Source organism: Barbus barbus (genome assembly GCF_936440315.1).
Source record: "Barbus barbus genome assembly, chromosome: 6".
Classification (NCBI taxonomy): domain Eukaryota; kingdom Metazoa; phylum Chordata; class Actinopteri; order Cypriniformes; family Cyprinidae; genus Barbus; species Barbus barbus.
In genome coordinates, this window is record NC_136734.1 from 13,440,208 (window position 1) to 13,461,494 (window position 21,287).

General features: G+C 36.6%; 1 protein-coding gene and 1 long non-coding RNA gene across 2 annotated transcripts in view; both read left to right on the plus strand.

The window, feature by feature from the left end:
- LOC306870868 overlaps positions 1 to 21,287 on the plus strand; it is a 1,223,475-nt gene that overhangs the window by 1,105,470 nt on the left and 96,718 nt on the right. The window lies entirely within an intron of this gene.
- On the plus strand, positions 13,832 to 19,797 carry LOC306870712 (rRNA methyltransferase 1, mitochondrial-like). Its single transcript, XM_079418140.1, has 5 exons — positions 13,832 to 14,671; positions 14,861 to 14,954; positions 16,958 to 17,078; positions 17,169 to 17,288; positions 19,278 to 19,797. Exons 1-5 carry the CDS (start codon positions 13,857 to 13,859, stop codon positions 19,319 to 19,321), a joined length of 1,194 nt encoding a protein of 397 aa, XP_079274266.1. The 5' UTR covers positions 13,832 to 13,856; the 3' UTR covers positions 19,322 to 19,797.

Sequence of the window (21,287 nt, forward strand, 5' to 3'; positions counted from 1 at the left end):
ATTCCATATGGGTTTCAGGTCAGGCATGTTGGCTGGCCAATCAAGCACAGTAATATCATGGTCAGCAAAGCATGTTTAATTTTTTAAACATTATGAAATATTACTAGAAATATATTTTTGATCTAGTTATTATTTAGATTATACGTTGCAAACTTTATCTGCATTGTTCCTAATGTAAGTTACTCCCACAATGAATCACATACAGTGACTACCTAAAAATAAGAAAGCCAGGCGATGAAAAAGGGGACTGGGTGGACATTGAATGGACAGGTGGAGTCCTGACCCATCCAATACAGCAAGATAGCTGTAGCTGTGGGGTAATTGTCGTCATGGTATTGCTCATACTTGTATCATGTCATTTAAATCCATGTCTTCTAACTCTTTTTAACTGACTTGTACAGCCCTAAATGAGTAAATAATTATTATTTTGTTAATGTAGTTGTGGTTAATGCATTGGTACTGCTGCCCTATGCATGAGTCTGGTACAGATATAGATGGTAGTATGATGATAAATGTCTGTTTGTTTAGATGGCAAGAGCAGTGATGAAGACCTTTCCAGCTGTTCCAGAAATAAGTTTTGGTACAGCGAAAAAAGAAATGGCAAATGAGCGGAAAACAATGGCTCTGCAGATACTTAAAGCATCAGGTTTGTAAGGAAAGTGTTTGTGTGTAGTGTGTAGTAATACGAACCAAAAAATATATACCAAATTTAATATTGGTAACAGTTTAGTTTTGGGATAAATTCTCCCTACTAACTAGTTGTTTATAGCATACATATTACTAGCATATAGCTGTTTATTATTACTTATAGAGCACACGGTAATGTTTATTATGCATTATGCATATGATCCATTAATCCTACACCATACCTAAAATTAACAACTATTAGAAAAAGTGATGAAGACGTCGAAGGTCTTGATGAAAAAAATAATTTTATTACAGCGTAGCAGTGACAAAGTACAAATAACAGCGTAGTCTAAATGAACCCCGAACATCCTATATTAAAACATTGTAAACTGTATTACGTTCATCTTCCTGCTCAACATGTAAATTAAGTTTACTTTTAAATGTAAATTGCGGATAACAATGCAAGTTATAGCCTTCTGTTCCCTCAACTTTGGTAGACTTTCAAGTTTGGATGATAAGGTTAAACAGAATCCCTATCAGTTGTTTCATGTACCATTTTTGGTCAGCAGATGGTTCTTGATGGCCTACTGTTGCTCCCACGCTATAAGTGAAGAATTATCACTCCGGAGATACTATTTACATATTATTTGGATCGGGAATAACTATCTCTAGGATAATTAAGCTCTTTGTAGGGACAGGAGAATAGTTTAATATAAAATTTGGAGTGGAAGCTGGGTTGAGGCAGACTATAATGTCTTACATCTATTAATAGTGAGAATTGTTTCACAAACTACAATGTGACTGAAATAACTTACTGATAAAGTAATAATTCATCCGAGCAGTGGCATTCTTCAGCAGTGTTTTTCTCAATGATTGCCATGCAACAGTGGTGCAGTATTACTGATGTAACCTGTAAGTGTGAGATCTGCAAAAACATAAAACCAGTTGTCAACCAATTGAAACACAGAGTGGTGTTTCAATGAAGAAGGGGATGCTTATGGACTGATTGAAGTCTTAAAAGTGTTACCCACATTGTACCACATGCATTGTCTTAAGGTCTAATTTAAATGCTGCTTTTAGTCACTACTTAAATATATAGATGTTTGCTGTTAATTGTTTGTTATAAAAAACAAAAAAAGGAATCAATGTCATTTTGGCTGTATTCTGAAATTATTGTAAGTTTGTTAAGTGAAAGTCGAAGTGGGAGTTTCCCCAACATAGCATTTAACAATATACAGCCTCTCTTGGTGTTATTAATTTATTGATATGTATGCTTATATTTTAGTGTTCAATTAAGCCACTAACTGTGCCATGTGCTCCATGGCAAAGCCAATTGGACCTGGGCCTCCTCTGACAAAATGGGTAAGGTTTTTGACTTAGTAACATCAGTAGTAGTGTTGAAAGCTGATTTGAAGATCAAAGCCATAAGTAACTAATAAACTGTGATGCGCAGTGTAAGAATTACAGAAACTCAGACACTTTGAACTCCTGAGATGGACAACACACACACACAGTACATTAACATACAGACATCTGTCTCCACATCCCACTGAGAGAGAATACAAGAAAATGCCTCTCTCACATATGCATCAGTTCCTTTTCATCCCCTTCCTTCCCCCATCCTTCACTCACTCAGCTCACTCAGAATGGTCAATAGAAGAATGTAATATTCTACATTAATGCAAGTGTTATTTACAGTCATGTTTGGTATCATTTGAATTGTCTCAGGGCGACTGGTACAATGGTCTCATTCTTGTAAGAAGTAAACTAAAAGGGAATACAGATCCTGAGAGTTCAGAGATATTTTGCATACTATAGAGGGTGGGTCAGTTCCCAGTGGTTTTCATGCAAATTACCTTCTGTCCCAAAAAGGTGCTAACTCGGCTTGATCAAAGCAAATCCAAATTGTTAGTTCCTGTCTCCAGTTTGGGGGATGTTTATTCTGGTCTGAAGTACTTAAGGAAATTTGGCAAAAGGATCAGGGCGATTCTGTAACCAGAAAGCCCGTAGTGTGGGTCTCAATGCTCACACTATGTATTTCTATAAAGTCAGGTATGCATCCTTTACTCGTAGAATTATCTTTGAGAATTCGATGTTTTGTATTGATATGATTTGATCTCTTTGAATTGCTGTGGAATTGACATAATACATACAATATTTACCTGACTGATAATAAATTGTTACATTTGACCTTATTCTGTTTTACTCTGTAATTATTGACTCTAGTAGATTACGTTGCATCCTTGTTAAAGACATGAGCAACCGAATGAACGAGTAAATATGAAGTCAAGAGTTAACTAGAATAATCAAATATCAGAATAATAAATTAGAAATGGACAAACAATCAATTTGTATTTCAAGTTAAATACGAGGTCAAGCTAAAATGGAGTCAGATTAAATGATAAAATGGAGTCAGATTAGAGTTTAATTTAAATTGAAGAACTTTGCACACTGGAAAGACCGAACACGCAGGAACCCTTCATCCACCACCGGAAACCTTCTTTGGGCCGGATGGGTGGAGCCTTACAGCAGTATTTATCACCACTCTGAAATTTTCACCTTCTCATTTTCCAGATCCAGTGTGAGAGCTGTGATGTGTGGTTCCATGAAGAATAAGCATGGCAGAAGAAGACCTGGAACAGGCCAGGGCAGCCGAGTGGAACTGCAGCTTGTGCTGTTAAATCCCTTTTTGAAGAAAAGCTTAAAAAATAATGTGCCTTTGTTATGTTTATTTATTTATTTAACATATAATCTGTAAATCAATCTGAAAATAATCTGTAAACAATAATTTCATTAAACATTTTTTCAATGTAAAAAACATCAAACTCTACCGAAATTGTGTATGTTAAAATCTGTGGCGATGTACTGTCAATCATAAGTGACACTGGCCTGTGGAAACGGAGTTTCCTTTTAAAGCTATCTAAATCTATAAGCTAAACAGGTAATATATGAGCTTTTTATTTTGTCATTCAACATCAGATAGTCCTGAAATTGTGTGAGTAACACTCTTAAGAGTTGTACTGTCCACCTGAAATGAAAGTGGTCTGTAAAAACAAGAAGTCCACTTTTTAAACCAATCTGAACGAATAGTCAAAACAACATATATGTGAGTTTTAGAGGGCTTTTATTTTAAAATTGTACATCAGATAGTCCTGACATCAGCAACAGTCTGAGGTGCTGTACTGTCAATCTGAAGTGAAATTGTTATGTGAAAAGCTGAGTTTCCTTTTTATAACAATCTGAATTGATATTCAAAATATTTTATTAGTTTTTATTTTGAAATTTTGCAGCAAACAGTCCTGCCATTGTGTGTGTGGCAGTCAAATCACATACATGTACTATCAATATGAAGTAAAAGTGGTCACTGGAAACGCTGAAAAGCCAATTTGAATAGATAGCTTAAGCTGCATATATGTGAGTTTCTGTATTGCTTTTATTTAGAAATTATACAATAGACAATCCTGACATTCTGGGTGTGACACTCTGATGATGTAGGCTGTCCATCTAAAGTGAAAGTGGTCTGTCTAAACTAGGCATGTGACTTTTCAAATTTTCATGTTACGATAATTGCTAAATCTTTTACCACATTATAGGGTATTATCACAATAGTTATATTTAGTAGCAAAAAACTGTTACATAACTATTTTCTGATAGCAAAAAACCCTGAACATTTAAATACAATAAAGCAATACACAAATGTATAAAGTAAAAAATATTAAAGTGCAAAAGAATTATAAAGAACAATAGGTAACACTTTACAATATGGTCTTATTAGTTAACTTGAGTTATTGCATTAACATTAACAATGAGCAACAGATACATTTGTTACAGAAATGATTATTCTTTGTTTAAATTCAGAACATTTCATAGTACTATCAGCTTTATTAAAGGTGTTAAATGATATCTATATGGTAACTGACCAGGGTGATAGAATTGTATCAGTGCTTTTAGATCTTACTGCTGCATTTGATATGATCGATCATAATATTGTCATTGCCCGACTCAATTCCTATGTGGGCTTGACAGGAACTGTTTAAGGTTGGTTTAGTTCCTATTTAAAAGACTGGAGGATCTCAGTTCGACTACACACATGTCATCAGCTGCTAACCTCCCTGAGTCCCTTGGGGTCCCACAGGGATCAATAAGTGCTCCAACACTTTTCTCTCTGTATATGCTCGCTATGGGCTCCATCTTTTGGAAGCACTGTGTCTCATTTCACTGTTACACTGATGCTACCCAGATTTATTTGCCACTTAAACGCTCTGATAACAACAACTTTGATACTTTGTTGGCTTGTATGAAGGATGTCAAAATCTGGATGTCATTAAATTTTCTCAACCTTCATGAAAAGAAAACAGAAATTATCATTCTGTGGTCTCCCTAGTGGCATTGCATTAAAATATCTCAGTAATCAATCTGTTACATCCCAAGCCAAAACCCTTGTTAAAAACTTTGGTGTTTTGCTTGACAGTAAGTTGAAATTTGATATTCATTGTCTCCTTCATCTCCATCTTCTGTCTAAAATCAAGCCTTACTTCTCTTTTCAAGACTTTGAAAGAGTAATTCATGTTTTTATATCATCACGTTTAGATTTCTGTAATTCACTGTATTGTGTAATTGAGTCTCCAGTTGATCCAAAATACTTCAGCAATACTCTTAATGGGCCTACGTAAATTCACCCATATCACCCCTGTCCTAGCTTAGAACTGCTCCTAATTTACAGGTTTTTAAATCTCTACTCATTACGCATTACTTGTGCATTGCTTTCAACGTCGCTTTATGTTTCATGTCTGTTTTCGACTTGATGGCAATTATCGACTCTATTTCTTATATTTTGTAATATATATATATATATATATATATATATATATATATATACACTGTATATATATAACTTTAATTAATATATAATATATTAAATAATTATTTAATTTATATATATATATATATATATATATATATATATATATATATATAATATTAATATAATTGGGGTTTTAGCAGTGACTTTATAGTGTTTTTTATTTACTTTGTTATATTTACTACTTATTGTTTTTTTGATGCTGTAAAGCACATTGGACAGATGCTGCTGTTGTAAATGGTGCTATATTAATAAATTAAACTTGAAACTTAAAAATAAAAAACTGTTAGTTCATGTTAACTCAGGTTCATTAAATAATACAGTTAAACTTTTTCAACTTAAGAGTTGCTGAAATCGCGTTTGGTCTCATACTGTATCGCGTACCTTGTCAGTGTGTGCACTTGCTTGGCCATTTTTAGTGATTAATAGGAAAGTGGGTTCAGCTGAATTCTAGTAGTGATTTGTTAGATAGGTATAAAAAAAAGGTTATTATACCGCGGCAGACCTCGTGTGAAGCCTTCTTTTTTAGTGTGAAGACCAAAGAGTGTAAAGACCATTGACTCTACCGTGCGACTCCGGCTAGGACACCGGCAAAGGAAATATCGCTTTTTATTTTTATTTTATTTATTTATTTTTTTCCTTTATATGTTTACTATTGAAATGTTGTTGTATGCATTTGTCAATTTTATTTAATTTCTGTATTTTCTTAAATGGGTGTGTATAGAGTATTTACAGAGTGTTAACTTTTAGTTTTAGTTACTTTTTCTTATTTGTAAGTCGCTTTTGGATAAAAGCGTCTGCTAAATGACTAAAAGTTAGTAAAAGTAAACTTTTGCTTTTAATGTGTTAAATGTTCAAATTAATTAAATTTAGTGAATGCTTAGAACAATTATTCATTGGCAGTTTATGGTAATTACTGAATGAACTAATGTTAACTAATGTTAATTAATGTAAAGTACAGATTAAAATATTTTTAAATATTTAAAGAAATAGGCTATTAGGTCTAAGTATTTAAGTATTTTGGCGCTGTTCTGAACACCATTGCCAATATAAAATCTGAACGGCTGTTTGAAACATTTAACCCTATGGTGTGCATTGGTAATTTTCAACTGAAAAAAAAAAGTAAGGAAATTGAAAAATTAATTAATCAGAATAGTACCAAACTCTTACTTTAATGGCAGTTGCTATGTGCTATGGTCAAAACTCACCGGGGGGCATAAGAGTGTTACAATTATTAAATGTTTTAATGTACTTAAAATTGTATGTAAACTACGTAAAATTACGTAAAATGTGTGTGTGTGTGTGTGTGTATATATATATATATATATATATATATATATATAATTTTTTTTTTCCCCATTTAACTAATTTCACAAAGCATGTTTTTTCATTGTGCATTCCAATTAATCTCAAACAAACTAGAGTTGGGTTATTTTGATTAGGCAAAAAATTATATAACTAATAAATACAGCTAACTGCCACAATCAAACTTGATAACATAATAAAAAAAAAGTATCAAATGAATTTAATCCAAAAATATGAATAATTTGTAAGAACTAATTTTCACAGTAATTTTTAAGTGCCTACGATAACAATATTGTGAATGTTCCTTCTTGTTATATATTACTTTAGTGAATACTGGCACATGTTGAGTGGAAACAGGGAGTTTACTATTTAATCTGAATTGTCTGACAAAAACGTTTTTGGAAGGATTACGGGTACAATCCATCTGATATGAAAGTGGTCTGTGGAAACAGGGAGTTTAATTTCTGTTGCAACCTGAACCAATAGACAAAACAGCATATTTTGATATGAAATGACATATCAGTTAAAACTGTTGGAGTCCACCCTGGGGTGGTGGACTATTAATCTGAATTAAAACTGGTCTGTGGAAACAGGGAGTTTCCTTTTTAGAGTTATCCAAAATCACAGGCAGAACAGGTAGAATATGAGTTTTGGAGGGCTCTTATTATGTAATGCAACATCAGATCGTCTTGAAACTGGTTGAGTGCCACCCTGGGGTAGTGGAGTATTGATCTGAATTGAAATTGGTCTGTGGAAACAGGGAGTTTCCTTTTTAGAGTTATCCAAAATCACAGGCAGAACAGGTAGAATATGAGTTTTGGAGGGCTCTTATTATGTAATGCAACATCAGATCGTCTTGAAATTGGTTGAGTGCCACCCTGGGGTAGTGGACTATTAATCTGAATTGAAACTGGTCTGTGGAAACAGGGAGTTTCCTTTTTAGAGTTATCCAAAATCACAGGCAGAACAGGTAGAATATGAGTTTTTGGAGGGCTCTTATTATGTAATGCAACATCAGATCATCTTGAAACTGGTTGAGTACCACCCTGGGGTAGTGGACTATTAATCTGAATTGAAACTGGTTTGTGGAAACAGGGAGTTTCCTTTTTAGAGCCATCTAAAATCAAAGACAAAATTGGTCATATATGAGTTTTTGGATGGGCTTTTATTTTGTAATGCAACATCAGATCGTCTTGAAACTGGTTGAGTACCACCCTGGGGTAGTGGACTATTAATCTGAATTGAAACTGGTTTGTGGAAACAGGAAGTTTCCTTTTTAGAGCCATCTAAAATCAAAGACAAAATTGATCATATATGAGTTTTTGGAGGGCTCTTATTATGTAATGCAACATCAGATCGTCTTGAAACTGGTTGAGTACCACCCTGGGGTAGTGGACTATTAATCTGAATTGAAACTGGTTTGTGGAAACAGGGAGTTTCCTTTTTAGAGTTATCCAAAATCACAGGCAGAACAGGTAGAATATGAGTTTTGGAGGGCTCTTATTATGTAATACAACATCAGATCGTCTTGAAACTGGTTGAGTGCCATCCTGGGGTAGTGGACTATTAATCTGAATTGGAACTGGTCTGTGGAAACAGGGAGTTTCCTTCTTAGAGTTATTCAAAATCACAGGCAGAACAGGTAGAATATGAGTTTTAGAGGGCTCTTATTATGTAATGCAACATCAGATCGTCTTGAAACTGGTTGAGTACCACCCTGGGGTAGTGGACTATTAATCTGAATTGAAACTGGTTTGTGGAAACAGGGAGTTTCCTTTTTAGAGTTATCCAAAATCACAGGCAGAACAGGTAGAATATGAGTTTTTGGAGGGCTCTTATTATGTAATACAACATCAGATCGTCTTGAAACTGGTTGAGTGCCATCCTGGGGTAGTGGACTATTAATCTGAATTGGAACTGGTCTGTGGAAACAGGGAGTTTCCTTTTTAGAGTTATTCAAAATCACAGGCAGAACAGGTAGAATATGAGTTTTAGAGGGCTCTTATTATGTAATGCAACATCAGATCGTCTTGAAACTGGTTGAGTGCCACCCTGGGGTAGTGGACTATTAATCTGAATTGAAACTGGTCTGTGGAAACAGGGAGTTTCCTTTTTAGAGTTATCCAAAATCACAGGCAGAACAGGTAGAATATGAGTTTTTGGAGGGCTCTTATTATGTAATGCAACATCAGATCATCTTGAAACTGGTTGAGTACCACCCTGGGGTAGTGGACTATTAATCTGAATTGAAACTGGTTTGTGGAAACAGGGAGTTTCCTTTTTAGAGCCATCTAAAATCAAAGACAAAATTGGTAATATATGAGTTTTTGGATGGGCTTTTATTTTGTAATGCAACATCAGATCGTCTTGAAACTGGTTGAGTACCACCCTGGGGTAGTGGACTATTAATCTGAATTGAAACTGGTTTGTGGAAACAGGGAGTTTCCTTTTTAGAGTTATACAAAATCACAGGCAGAACAGGTAGAATATGAGTTTTTGGAGGGCTCTTATTATGTAATGCAACATCAGCTCGTCTTGAAACTGGTTGAGTGCCACCCTGGGGTAGTGGAGTATTGATCTGAATTGAAATTGGTCTGTGGAAACAGGGAGTTTCCTTTTTAGAGTTATACAAAATCACAGGCAGAACAGGTAGAATATGAGTTTTTGGAGGGCTCTTATTATGTAATGCAACATCAGCTCGTCTTGAAACTGGTTGAGTGCCACCCTGGGGTAGTGGACTATTGATCTGAATTGAAACTGGTCTGTGGAAACAGGGAGTTTCCTTTTTAGAGTTATCCAAAATCACAGGCAGAACAGGTAGAATATGAGTTTTTGGAGGGCTCTTATTATGTAATGCAACATCAGATCATCTTGAAACTGGTTGAGTACCACCCTGGGGTAGTGGACTATTAATCTGAATTGAAACTGGTTTGTGGAAACAGGGAGTTTCCTTTTTAGAGCCATCTAAAATCAAAGACAAAATTGGTAATATATGAGTTTTTGGATGGGCTTTTATTTTGTAATGCAACATCAGATCGTCTTGAAACTGGTTGAGTACCACCCTGGGGTAGTGGACTATTAATCTGAATTGAAACTGGTTTGTGGAAACAGGAAGTTTCCTTTTTAGAGCCATCTAAAATCAAAGACAAAATTGATCATATATGAGTTTTTGGAGGGCTCTTATTATGTAATGCAACATCAGATCGTCTTGAAACTGGTTGAGTACCACCCTGGGGTAGTGGACTATTAATCTGAATTGAAACTGGTTTGTGGAAACAGGAAGTTTCCTTTTTAGAGCCATCTAAAATCAAAGACAAAATTGATCATATATGAGTTTTTGGAGGGCTCTTATTATGTAATGCAACATCAGATCGTCTTGAAACTGGTTGAGTACCACCCTGGGGTAGTGGACTATTAATCTGAATTGAAACTGGTTTGTGGAAACAGGGAGTTTCCTTTTTAGAGTTATACAAAATCACAGGCAGAACAGGTAGAATATGAGTTTTTGGAGGGCTCTTATTATGTAATGCAACATCAGCTCGTCTTGAAACTGGTTGAGTGCCACCCTGGGGTAGTGGAGTATTGATCTGAATTGAAATTGGTCTGTGGAAACAGGGAGTTTCCTTTTTAGAGTTATCCAAAATCACAGGCAGAACAGGTAGAATATGAGTTTTGGAGGGCTCTTATTATGTAATGCAACATCAGATCGTCTTGAAATTGGTTGAGTGCCACCCTGGGGTAGTGGACTATTAATCTGAATTGAAACTGGTCTGTGGAAACAGGGAGTTTCCTTTTTAGAGTTATCCAAAATCACAGGCAGAACAGGTAGAATATGAGTTTTTGGAGGGCTCTTATTATGTAATGCAACATCAGATCATCTTGAAACTGGTTGAGTACCACCCTGGGGTAGTGGACTATTAATCTGAATTGAAACTGGTTTGTGGAAACAGGGAGTTTCCTTTTTAGAGCCATCTAAAATCAAAGACAAAATTGGTCATATATGAGTTTTTGGATGGGCTTTTATTTTGTAATGCAACATCAGATCGTCTTGAAACTGGTTGAGTACCACCCTGGGGTAGTGGACTATTAATCTGAATTGAAACTGGTTTGTGGAAACAGGAAGTTTCCTTTTTAGAGCCATCTAAAATCAAAGACAAAATTGATCATATATGAGTTTTTGGAGGGCTCTTATTATGTAATGCAACATCAGATCGTCTTGAAACTGGTTGAGTACCACCCTGGGGTAGTGGACTATTAATCTGAATTGAAACTGGTTTGTGGAAACAGGGAGTTTCCTTTTTAGAGTTATCCAAAATCACAGGCAGAACAGGTAGAATATGAGTTTTGGAGGGCTCTTATTATGTAATACAACATCAGATCGTCTTGAAACTGGTTGAGTGCCATCCTGGGGTAGTGGACTATTAATCTGAATTGGAACTGGTCTGTGGAAACAGGGAGTTTCCTTCTTAGAGTTATTCAAAATCACAGGCAGAACAGGTAGAATATGAGTTTTAGAGGGCTCTTATTATGTAATGCAACATCAGATCGTCTTGAAACTGGTTGAGTACCACCCTGGGGTAGTGGACTATTAATCTGAATTGAAACTGGTTTGTGGAAACAGGGAGTTTCCTTTTTAGAGTTATCCAAAATCACAGGCAGAACAGGTAGAATATGAGTTTTTGGAGGGCTCTTATTATGTAATACAACATCAGATCGTCTTGAAACTGGTTGAGTGCCATCCTGGGGTAGTGGACTATTAATCTGAATTGGAACTGGTCTGTGGAAACAGGGAGTTTCCTTTTTAGAGTTATTCAAAATCACAGGCAGAACAGGTAGAATATGAGTTTTAGAGGGCTCTTATTATGTAATGCAACATCAGATCGTCTTGAAACTGGTTGAGTGCCACCCTGGGGTAGTGGACTATTAATCTGAATTGAAACTGGTCTGTGGAAACAGGGAGTTTCCTTTTTAGAGTTATCCAAAATCACAGGCAGAACAGGTAGAATATGAGTTTTTGGAGGGCTCTTATTATGTAATGCAACATCAGATCATCTTGAAACTGGTTGAGTACCACCCTGGGGTAGTGGACTATTAATCTGAATTGAAACTGGTTTGTGGAAACAGGGAGTTTCCTTTTTAGAGCCATCTAAAATCAAAGACAAAATTGGTAATATATGAGTTTTTGGATGGGCTTTTATTTTGTAATGCAACATCAGATCGTCTTGAAACTGGTTGAGTACCACCCTGGGGTAGTGGACTATTAATCTGAATTGAAACTGGTTTGTGGAAACAGGAAGTTTCCTTTTTAGAGCCATCTAAAATCAAAAACAAAATTGATCATATATGAGTTTTTGGAGGGCTCTTATTATGTAATGCAACATCAGATCGTCTTGAAACTGGTTGAGTACCACCCTGGGGTAGTGGACTATTAATCTGAATTGAAACTGGTTTGTGGAAACAGGGAGTTTCCTTTTTAGAGTTATACAAAATCACAGGCAGAACAGGTAGAATATGAGTTTTTGGAGGGCTCTTATTATGTAATGCAACATCAGCTCGTCTTGAAACTGGTTGAGTGCCACCCTGGGGTAGTGGAGTATTGATCTGAATTGAAATTGGTCTGTGGAAACAGGGAGTTTCCTTTTTAGAGTTATACAAAATCACAGGCAGAACAGGTAGAATATGAGTTTTTGGAGGGCTCTTATTATGTAATGCAACATCAGCTCGTCTTGAAACTGGTTGAGTGCCACCCTGGGGTAGTGGACTATTGATCTGAATTGAAACTGGTCTGTGGAAACAGGGAGTTTCCTTTTTAGAGTTATCCAAAATCACAGGCAGAACAGGTAGAATATGAGTTTTGGAGGGCTCTTATTATGTAATGCAACATCAGATCATCTTGAAACTGGTTGAGTACCACCCTGGGGTAGTGGACTATTAATCTGAATTGAAACTGGTTTGTGGAAACAGGGAGTTTCCTTTTTAGAGCCATCTAAAATCAAAGACAAAATTGGTAATATATGAGTTTTTGGATGGGCTTTTATTTTGTAATGCAACATCAGATCGTCTTGAAACTGGTTGAGTACCACCCTGGGGTAGTGGACTATTAATCTGAATTGAAACTGGTTTGTGGAAACAGGAAGTTTCCTTTTTAGAGCCATCTAAAATCAAAGACAAAATTGATCATATATGAGTTTTTGCAGGGCTCTTATTATGTAATGCAACATCAGATCGTCTTGAAACTGGTTGAGTACCACCCTGGGGTAGTGGACTATTAATCTGAATTGAAACTGGTTTGTGGAAACAGGGAGTTTCCTTTTTAGAGTTATACAAAATCACAGGCAGAACAGGTAGAATATGAGTTTTTGGAGGGCTCTTATTATGTAATGCAACATCAGCTCGTCTTGAAACTGGTTGAGTGCCACCCTGGGGTAGTGGAGTATTGATCTGAATTGAAACTGGTCTGTGGAAACAGGGAGTTTCCTTTTTAGAGTTATCCAAAATCACAGGCAGAACAGGTAGAATATGAGTTTTGGAGGGCTCTTATTATGTAATACAACATCAGATCGTCTTGAAACTGCTTGAGTGCCATCCTGGGGTAGTGGACTATTGATCAGAATTGAAACTGGTCTGTGGAAACAGGGAGTTTCCTTTTTAGAGCCATCTAATTCAAAGACAAAATTGGTCATATGAGTTTTTAGAGGGCTTTTATTTTGTAATGCAAAATCAGATCGTCTTGAAACTGGTTGAGTGATACCCTGGGGTAGTGGACTATTGATCTGAATTGAAACTGGTCTGTGGAAACAGGGAGTTTCCTTTTTAGAGTTATAGAATATGATATTTGGAGTGGTGTGTGGAAACAAGGAGATATGCTTTTCCTCTGATCTGGGTTTTACTCGGTATTACCGCAACGCCTAGTATATGCGCGCACCACAAAATAACGTGGCGGCTAGAATGACCGTGTTTTTGAAAGTGGAGGCTGGCTTGACCGCGGTCCAAAACGGCTGTAAAACCATGTAACTAGATTTGTTTAGGCCAGCAAAAACCAGCAAACCACCTTAAGGCATATATGAACAAGTTATTAAAAGCAAATATGCAGGCGTGGAAAACAAGTATCCAATTATTCCTAGCCTCCAGTCGAACTAGGACTAGAAATAGTTGCTGCTTGGTAGGGCTGGAGGAATTGTATTTGACTCCTTTCACACAACGTGCAGCCTATAGTTGCACAAGAGCACTTTTTTGTCCAAGAGACAGTGTTTCAAAGTCAGGTGAGAGATTTACCTCTAGCAAATTCAAAAAGACATTTGTGTCTAAGCAGCATAAAAATGCTGCTACTAGAGATGAGATTTCCAGATCAGCAAAAACACAGAAGGGAAAAGTGTCATCAGAGCTTCAGAAACTGAGGTTTGAGGATTTCAGTGAGTCAGAAAGCGGATGGATTTTGAGGCATATCCAAAAAGAATCTGAGTTAAATGAAGATAAAGAATTAGAGATTGTGTTCGGTGTGGCCCCATGTTTGCTGGCCCTCACGCAAAGTAGGAGGAAGCCGAGTCGTCTTTTTGTGAAGAACGGTGAAGGGCCGCAGAGAGACGCGATTTTGAAGGTCTGTCAGGAGGCTGTCAAACGGGGCGTGCAGATACAGAGAGTCAGTAAGCAAACACTTGATAAGATGTGTGGTGGTAAGGTGCACCAAGGGTTGTGTCTGCAGGCAAGTCCTCTTGGGTTTATCACTGAGGAAAAACCAATAACATCTCATGAGGTGAAGTATCACAGGGCATTATGGCTGGTTTTGGATGGAGTGCAGGATCCGATGAATCTTGGTGCTATTTTGCGGTCTGCATATTTCCTGGGAGTGGATCGAATTGCCAGCAGCATTCATAACAGGTGGAGTTATGTTTAATAACTAATTTGAAAGGCATTTGTGTTTAATTGTTTATAACATTGTTAAATGGAATGTAGGAGCATTGTTTATTTGGTCATGTATTTTGTTAATGATTCAATTAAAATGTGTTTTACATATAACTTTGTATTTACCATTGCCATCTGCTTGTGCTTATTTGTTGTCTTTGTTAGCTGTCCTCTGACGCCCACAGTGAGTAAAGCCAGTGCTGGTGTGATGGAGGTCATGGAGGTGTTTGGCTATGGCAACTTGAAAGATATGATTAAGGTCTGGAAGCTGATCCCTCCACTTCACCTCATTTGGAATTTCAATGGAATTTACATGTTTAGACGTAGGTCAGATGTTCAGATATACACTAAATTGCCAAAAGTATTGGGTCACCCCCTTCTAATGAACATGTTTGACTACTTTAGTAATTTCTATGAGAACAAATCTTAATGTTTAAGCATATAATGATATTCTAGAGAATTGTGTGCTTCTAATTTTATAGCAACAGTTTGGACAGGACCCTTTTCTATTCTAACATGACAGTGCCTCTGTGAATAAGACACGGTTCAAGAAGACATGATTGATTCAGTCAGTGTGGAAGAACTTGACTGGTCTGCAGAAAGCCAAGTCCTGATCCCAGCTGAACACCTCTGGTGTGACTTATATGCAGACCTTGAGCCAAAAACTCATCACCAAACACCATTGACTTGTACATAAGGGTACTGTCATAGACACGTCCAAAACTGTTGCAACAGAGATGGAAATACAATTTTTAAATACATGAATTATGTTTCCATCTTTGTTGCCACAGTTTTGTTAGTACTTTTTTCTGTTCTAAAGAAGGGGGTGTCCCAACACTTTTGTCCTTATAGTGTCTATACAAGTCATTGGTGTTTGGTGATGAGTTTTTGGCTCAAGGTCTGCATATAAAGTCATATAAAGTGCATATAAAGTCACACCAGAGGTGTTCAGCTGGGATCAGGACTTGGCTTTCTGCAGACCAGTCAAGTTCTTCCACACTGACTGAATCAATCATGTCTTTTTGAACCGTGTCTTATACACAGAGGCACTGTCATGTTAGAATAGAAAAGGGTCCTGTCCAAACTGTTGCTATAAAATTAGAAGCACACAATTCCCTAGAATATCATTATATGCTTAAACACTAAGATTTGTACTCCTAGAAATTACTAAAGTAGTGAAACATGTTCATTAGAAGGGGGTGACCCAATACTTTTGGCAATATAGTGTATCTGCTTTAAAACCTCATATGGAAGTGGCTCAGAATGGATGCGAAAAATCGGATATCGTAAACATATTTTTATGTTTCCGATCTGTCACATGCGAGTAAAAAACTTTTTTGTGGAAGTGTAAACGTAGACTAAGTTTCCATTTGTAGCCAGTATAGGGAAGTTAAATAACTCAAATGTGGTTTAGCTCATGGTTTTACAAATTGGTCCAGGTGGCCATAGCGATTGATTGGCAATTATTATTTATTAGCAATGCTAACTAATCAAAATCAACAATTCTGAGCCTAAACAAATTGATGAATACATGTTCAAGTGTTATTGCAGTGAATTCCATTAAGTAATTACTAGTATTACTAATACTAATTATATAAATGTATAATAATTGTTTTTTACTGCAAAGCAACACAAAACATTTTAAAATATGAGCTCAATTATTAAGAAAAGCTCATTTCATTTTTGGCCTAAAAAAAATCAGAAATAAATTCCATAAAAATTGTGTTTCAAGGTAACAAATAAAAGCAAAACTGTAAATTGTTATGTTAAAAAAAAAACACACAGCGACACTGCAAAAGCATACATGATAAACTTTTATGCTATCACTATTTTTCTTACATATATTTTGATATTACATTAAAATGTTTATCTTATATTTCAGGAATGGGGTAAATTGCAAGGGAATCATCTTACCAAAACATAAAATAAACTATAGTGGGCAGAAAAAATTAAGAAATGCAGATGAAATTAAGAAAAAAGTATTAATTCTGTGAAATGTTGTCAAAAGTAAGACAAAAGACAAAATCCTTCCTTGGTTGTTTTTGCAACTTAATTGGGTTATGAAACAGGTTTTCATAATAAAATAAGCTTTTTTTTAATTGTGAATGGAAAATCCCATCTGTAGCCTGTAGAGGGCAGTTAAAGAAAACTGTTGAGGTTTAGACTGTGTCTGCCTACAGTCCTTTTGAGAAACATCTCATACTCAGTCTTCAGGATTTCCATTGTTTAATAGCTATAACCAAATTTCTCTTGACATTATAGGAGAAAGCGGAAGAAGGTTGGCAAGTAGTTGGTACTGTTGGGTTAGAGGAATGCAGTCCTCAATCCACAGTTATGCCATGTTCAGATTTCAAGATGTCCAGACCTACACTACTGTTAATGGGTAACAGCAAGTTTGTGTTCAAACGTATTGGAGTGATAATTGTTGTGTTCTCTTTGCGTTACACTGGTCTGTCTGTCTGTGTGCTATCAGGCGGAGAGGGTGATGGTCTGTCTCCAGAACTGCGTCAGATGTGTGATGTCCTGCTCACCATCCCTCCACGCAGAAACCTGCACCCTGGAGTAGAATCACTCAATGTGTCTGTAGCCACAGGTATGTTTATATAAGTAAATATTCTTTTAAATGACTGGTAACCTCAAAATGTATTTGTTAGAAACTAACCACAGCTCAGGATTATCATAAATTATTTATTGTTATTGAATGTGAAGTAGCTTTTTTTATAAAATAAATAATAAAATAATAATAAAAATAAATAGCTGCAAGCAGCAATTACCAGGGTTCAAGCACTTTAAGGCATTTAAGCACATAAGAAAAAAGACATTATTATTTAGCAAGCCTGTAACCACCTAAATCAATGATTTAAAAAAGCAGTTTGGCAAATCCAGGCAATTTAGCATAGAAATGTTTTTTTTTTTAATGTAATGACTGTTATAGCACCAGGGGCCTGTTTCATAAAACACGTTTATCAAATAAGCCAGATTTATTTCAGTTAGTTTGACTTATTGTGAGTTGATTTGGTTCAAAATAAGTCAGACTAACTGAAAGAAGCCTGGCTTATTTGGTAAACTTGTTTTATGGAACAGGCCCCAGTGTGGTCCGATCTCCCTAAAACTGTGCTTGCTTGTTTAGAATCATCTGTGGCATGTGCTCACCAGGTTTCGTGAAGTTTTGAGTTTTCGTTTAGGCTTTTGGATATGTTTGGACAGGCCCCTTTGGTAAACAACCCTGTTATAGCTTCTCAAGCGTAAATTTCCATTTTTCTTTTGATAATTATTGACCTTGAGAGTCCAGAGAATTGTACAGCAGTGGTTTTTTTTTCCAGATTGAGTGAATAACCTAGGACCAGATCGCAAAAGTAGGTTTTTTACATCATCTCCATCTTTTAACAAACAATTTTATTGACAGCAGTGGTTCTAGAGGCAAAGCTGTTTGGAATGAGGAGGTCTATCGAATAATGGAAATATTGTGTGTATGTGTGAAAAACCGTGCAGTAGTCAATCGTGTACACCTTTTGAAAAATATGATATTGCTCCCCCTAGTAGCTGATTTCTTTCAAATTTATCACAGACATTTAGGTGTTGTGAGTCAAACAGGCCCACCGAGTTTTGTTCAGATTGACCTCCGTTAACCTTGTCTAATAGGTGCTCAAAGTTCATCGGCCAATGGCAGCCATGTTTTTTTAGATACACAAATATCCTTATAGACGCTTGTGGCATTTTGGACCAAGACTGTGCGTACCGATTTTCATGTTGATAGGACAAACGGTTGCGTTATGTCCATTTTTCGATTGTTTTTCCTCTTATAGCACCACTAAGTGGCCAAACTCCACAGTGTTTTTCATGTGACCTCAGATTGAGCTCTTATGTAAGTGTTCTGAGTTTGGCGACGATATCTCATTCCATTCAAAAGTAATAGCCATTTTAGTAAAAGCGGCCCTGCCCCTTTTGAATGTTTTGGCATCCCTTTACAACAGGGAGTCGAAAGTACAGCGATTTTTTTTTTTTTTTTTTTGATAATTATTGATATTCACAATAGTTCTAGTACGCAAAAGTAGGTTTTTCAAACAAACCAAAATACATGAAAATTTTGCCAGGGTGACAGCTGAATTCGAGGTGTGTGCTTTGGCTGATGCTAGCCAAGGATTCCAGTGACATAAGACACTTGAGCCTGCGATTTAGGAGTTATGAGCAGTTTCATACTTTTGATCGCTGTAGCACCCCCTGTCAGGCCGACTGGAGCGAGCCTTGGAGACATTGTAGATGGTGTGAGTACTATCATCCCTCCAAGTTTCAAGTCTCTACGACGGCTTGGGGTTTAGTTTGCTCGATCAGTTTTTCGTGGTGATTGCTGATCCTTGGTCATTCTAACAATTACAATAGGGTTTCAGCGCTATGCGCTCAAACCCCAAAAATAATATAGACAAAAAAGGTTTATTTTAAACAGTTAACCAGATTTCATTGAGTTTCAGGACCCCATTTATGAATATAGATAAATGAAACATATTGATTGTTAATTCATAATGCATTTTCATGTAGTTCAGTTGCTCTCTTTTAACGTGTAGCTGATTTTTCCTTCTTCCAGGCATTCTGCTGCACTCTCTTCTGTCCACACGCACAGGAAGCTGATGATGATGGCAACAACGACAAGGCAGCAGCATTATTTACTCAGACGTCTCTCATTAGCCCCCTACAGTGATTAATGACTGGATTACTTCATCAATTAACAGTCTGAGAGTCTGGAGAGGCTCATTGATCTGATAAAGAGAGGCTGTAGATGCATTCTGGACCAGTTACTGACTATGACCACCTTGTTTAAGACAAGACCTGCACTACACAGGGTCACTAAGGGAAAACATGCTTTTATAAACAGAGGTGTAATGTTTAATTATTAATTTTCTTCATGAAGGATGTTAGTTCATGTGCTTTAACACTGTAAACATTTGCTACATGCAGATTGATAAAGTTATGCTAATTTTATTTTGAATAAATATAGATGATATCTATATTAATAATAATTAACTGTATTTGAAACAGCATGGATTAAACAGTACAACCGCACACAACAAATTGTAGGCTAACAGCAGTATGTTGTGGGATACAGCATTTTCAGTGTGTTCTTAATTTATTGCTTAGTTTGGCAAATGTAGGAGGTCATCCAGGTATTTAATTTCTAGTGTAAAAATGGCTCCCACTTTATATTAAGTGGCCTTAACTATTATGTACTTGCACCAAAAAATAAGTACAATGTACTTGTTTATATTGCATTGCAAAAGACTTTTGCTGCTTTTGAGGTGGGATACGGGTAAGGTTAGGGACAGGTTTGGTGGTATGGGTAGGTTTAAGGGTGGGGTTAAGGTGTAAGGAATGGGTATAATAGTGTAACTAAATAATTACAAATGTACTTGCATTCAGGTATTTAAAAAAAAAAAAATCAGTACAATGTAAAAACATGTACACAATAAAAGTCTTCTTGCTTTTAAACCGGGACCTGAGTCCTAATTTCGTACCATAACATGGAAATGTGAGTTGGTATGACAATAAAAGTTCCTTGAATCCTTAAGTGCATTGTACCAAATGATTAATTTAAATGTAAGTACATAGTACTTAAGGCTACAAAGGTTACATTTTCAGTGTGCGCTGCAGCCTATACATGTACAGGTGAAAAAAGTGAAACTTGTATATTAGATTCATTCATTACACACAGACTGATATATTTCAAATGTTTATTTCCTTTCATTTTGATGATTATAACTGACAACTAATGAAAGTCCCAAATTCAGTATCTCAGAAAATTTGAATATTGTGAAAATTTTCAATATTGAAGACACCTGGTGCCACACTCTAATCAGCTAATTAACTCAAAACACCTGCAAAAGCCTTTAAATGGTCTCAGTATAGTTCTGTAGGCTACACAATCATGGGGAAGACTGCTGACTTGACAGTTGTCCAAAAGACGACCATTGACACCTTGCACAAGGAGGGCAACACACAAAAGGTCATTGTTAAAGAGGCTGGCTGTTCACAGAGCTCTGTGTCCAAGCACATTAATAGAGAGGCGAAGGGAAGGACAAGATGTGGTAGAAAAAAAGTGTACAAGCAATAGGGATAACCGCACCCTGGAGAGGATTGTGAAACAAAACCCATTCAAAAATGTGGGGGAGATTCACAAAGAGTGGACTGCAGCTGGAGTCAGTGCTTCAATAACCACCACGTGCAGACGTATGCAAGACATGGGTTTCAGCTGTCGCATTCCTTGTGTCAAGCCACTCTTGAACAAGAGACAGCGTCAGAAGCGTCTTGCCTGGGCTAAAGACAAAAAGGACTATGGACTGCTGCTGAGTGGTCCAAAGTTATGTTCTCTGATGAAAGTAAATTTTGCATTTACTTTGGGAGTCTGGAGGAAGAGAGGAGAGGCACATAATCCACGTTCCTTGAGGTCCAGTGTAAAGTTTCCACAGTCATTGATGGTTTGGGGTGCCATGTCATCTGCTGGTGTTGGTCCATTGTGTTTTCTGAGGTCCAAGGTCAACACAGCCGTCTACCAGGAAGTTTTAGAGCACTTCATGCTTCCTGCTGCTGACCAACTTTACGG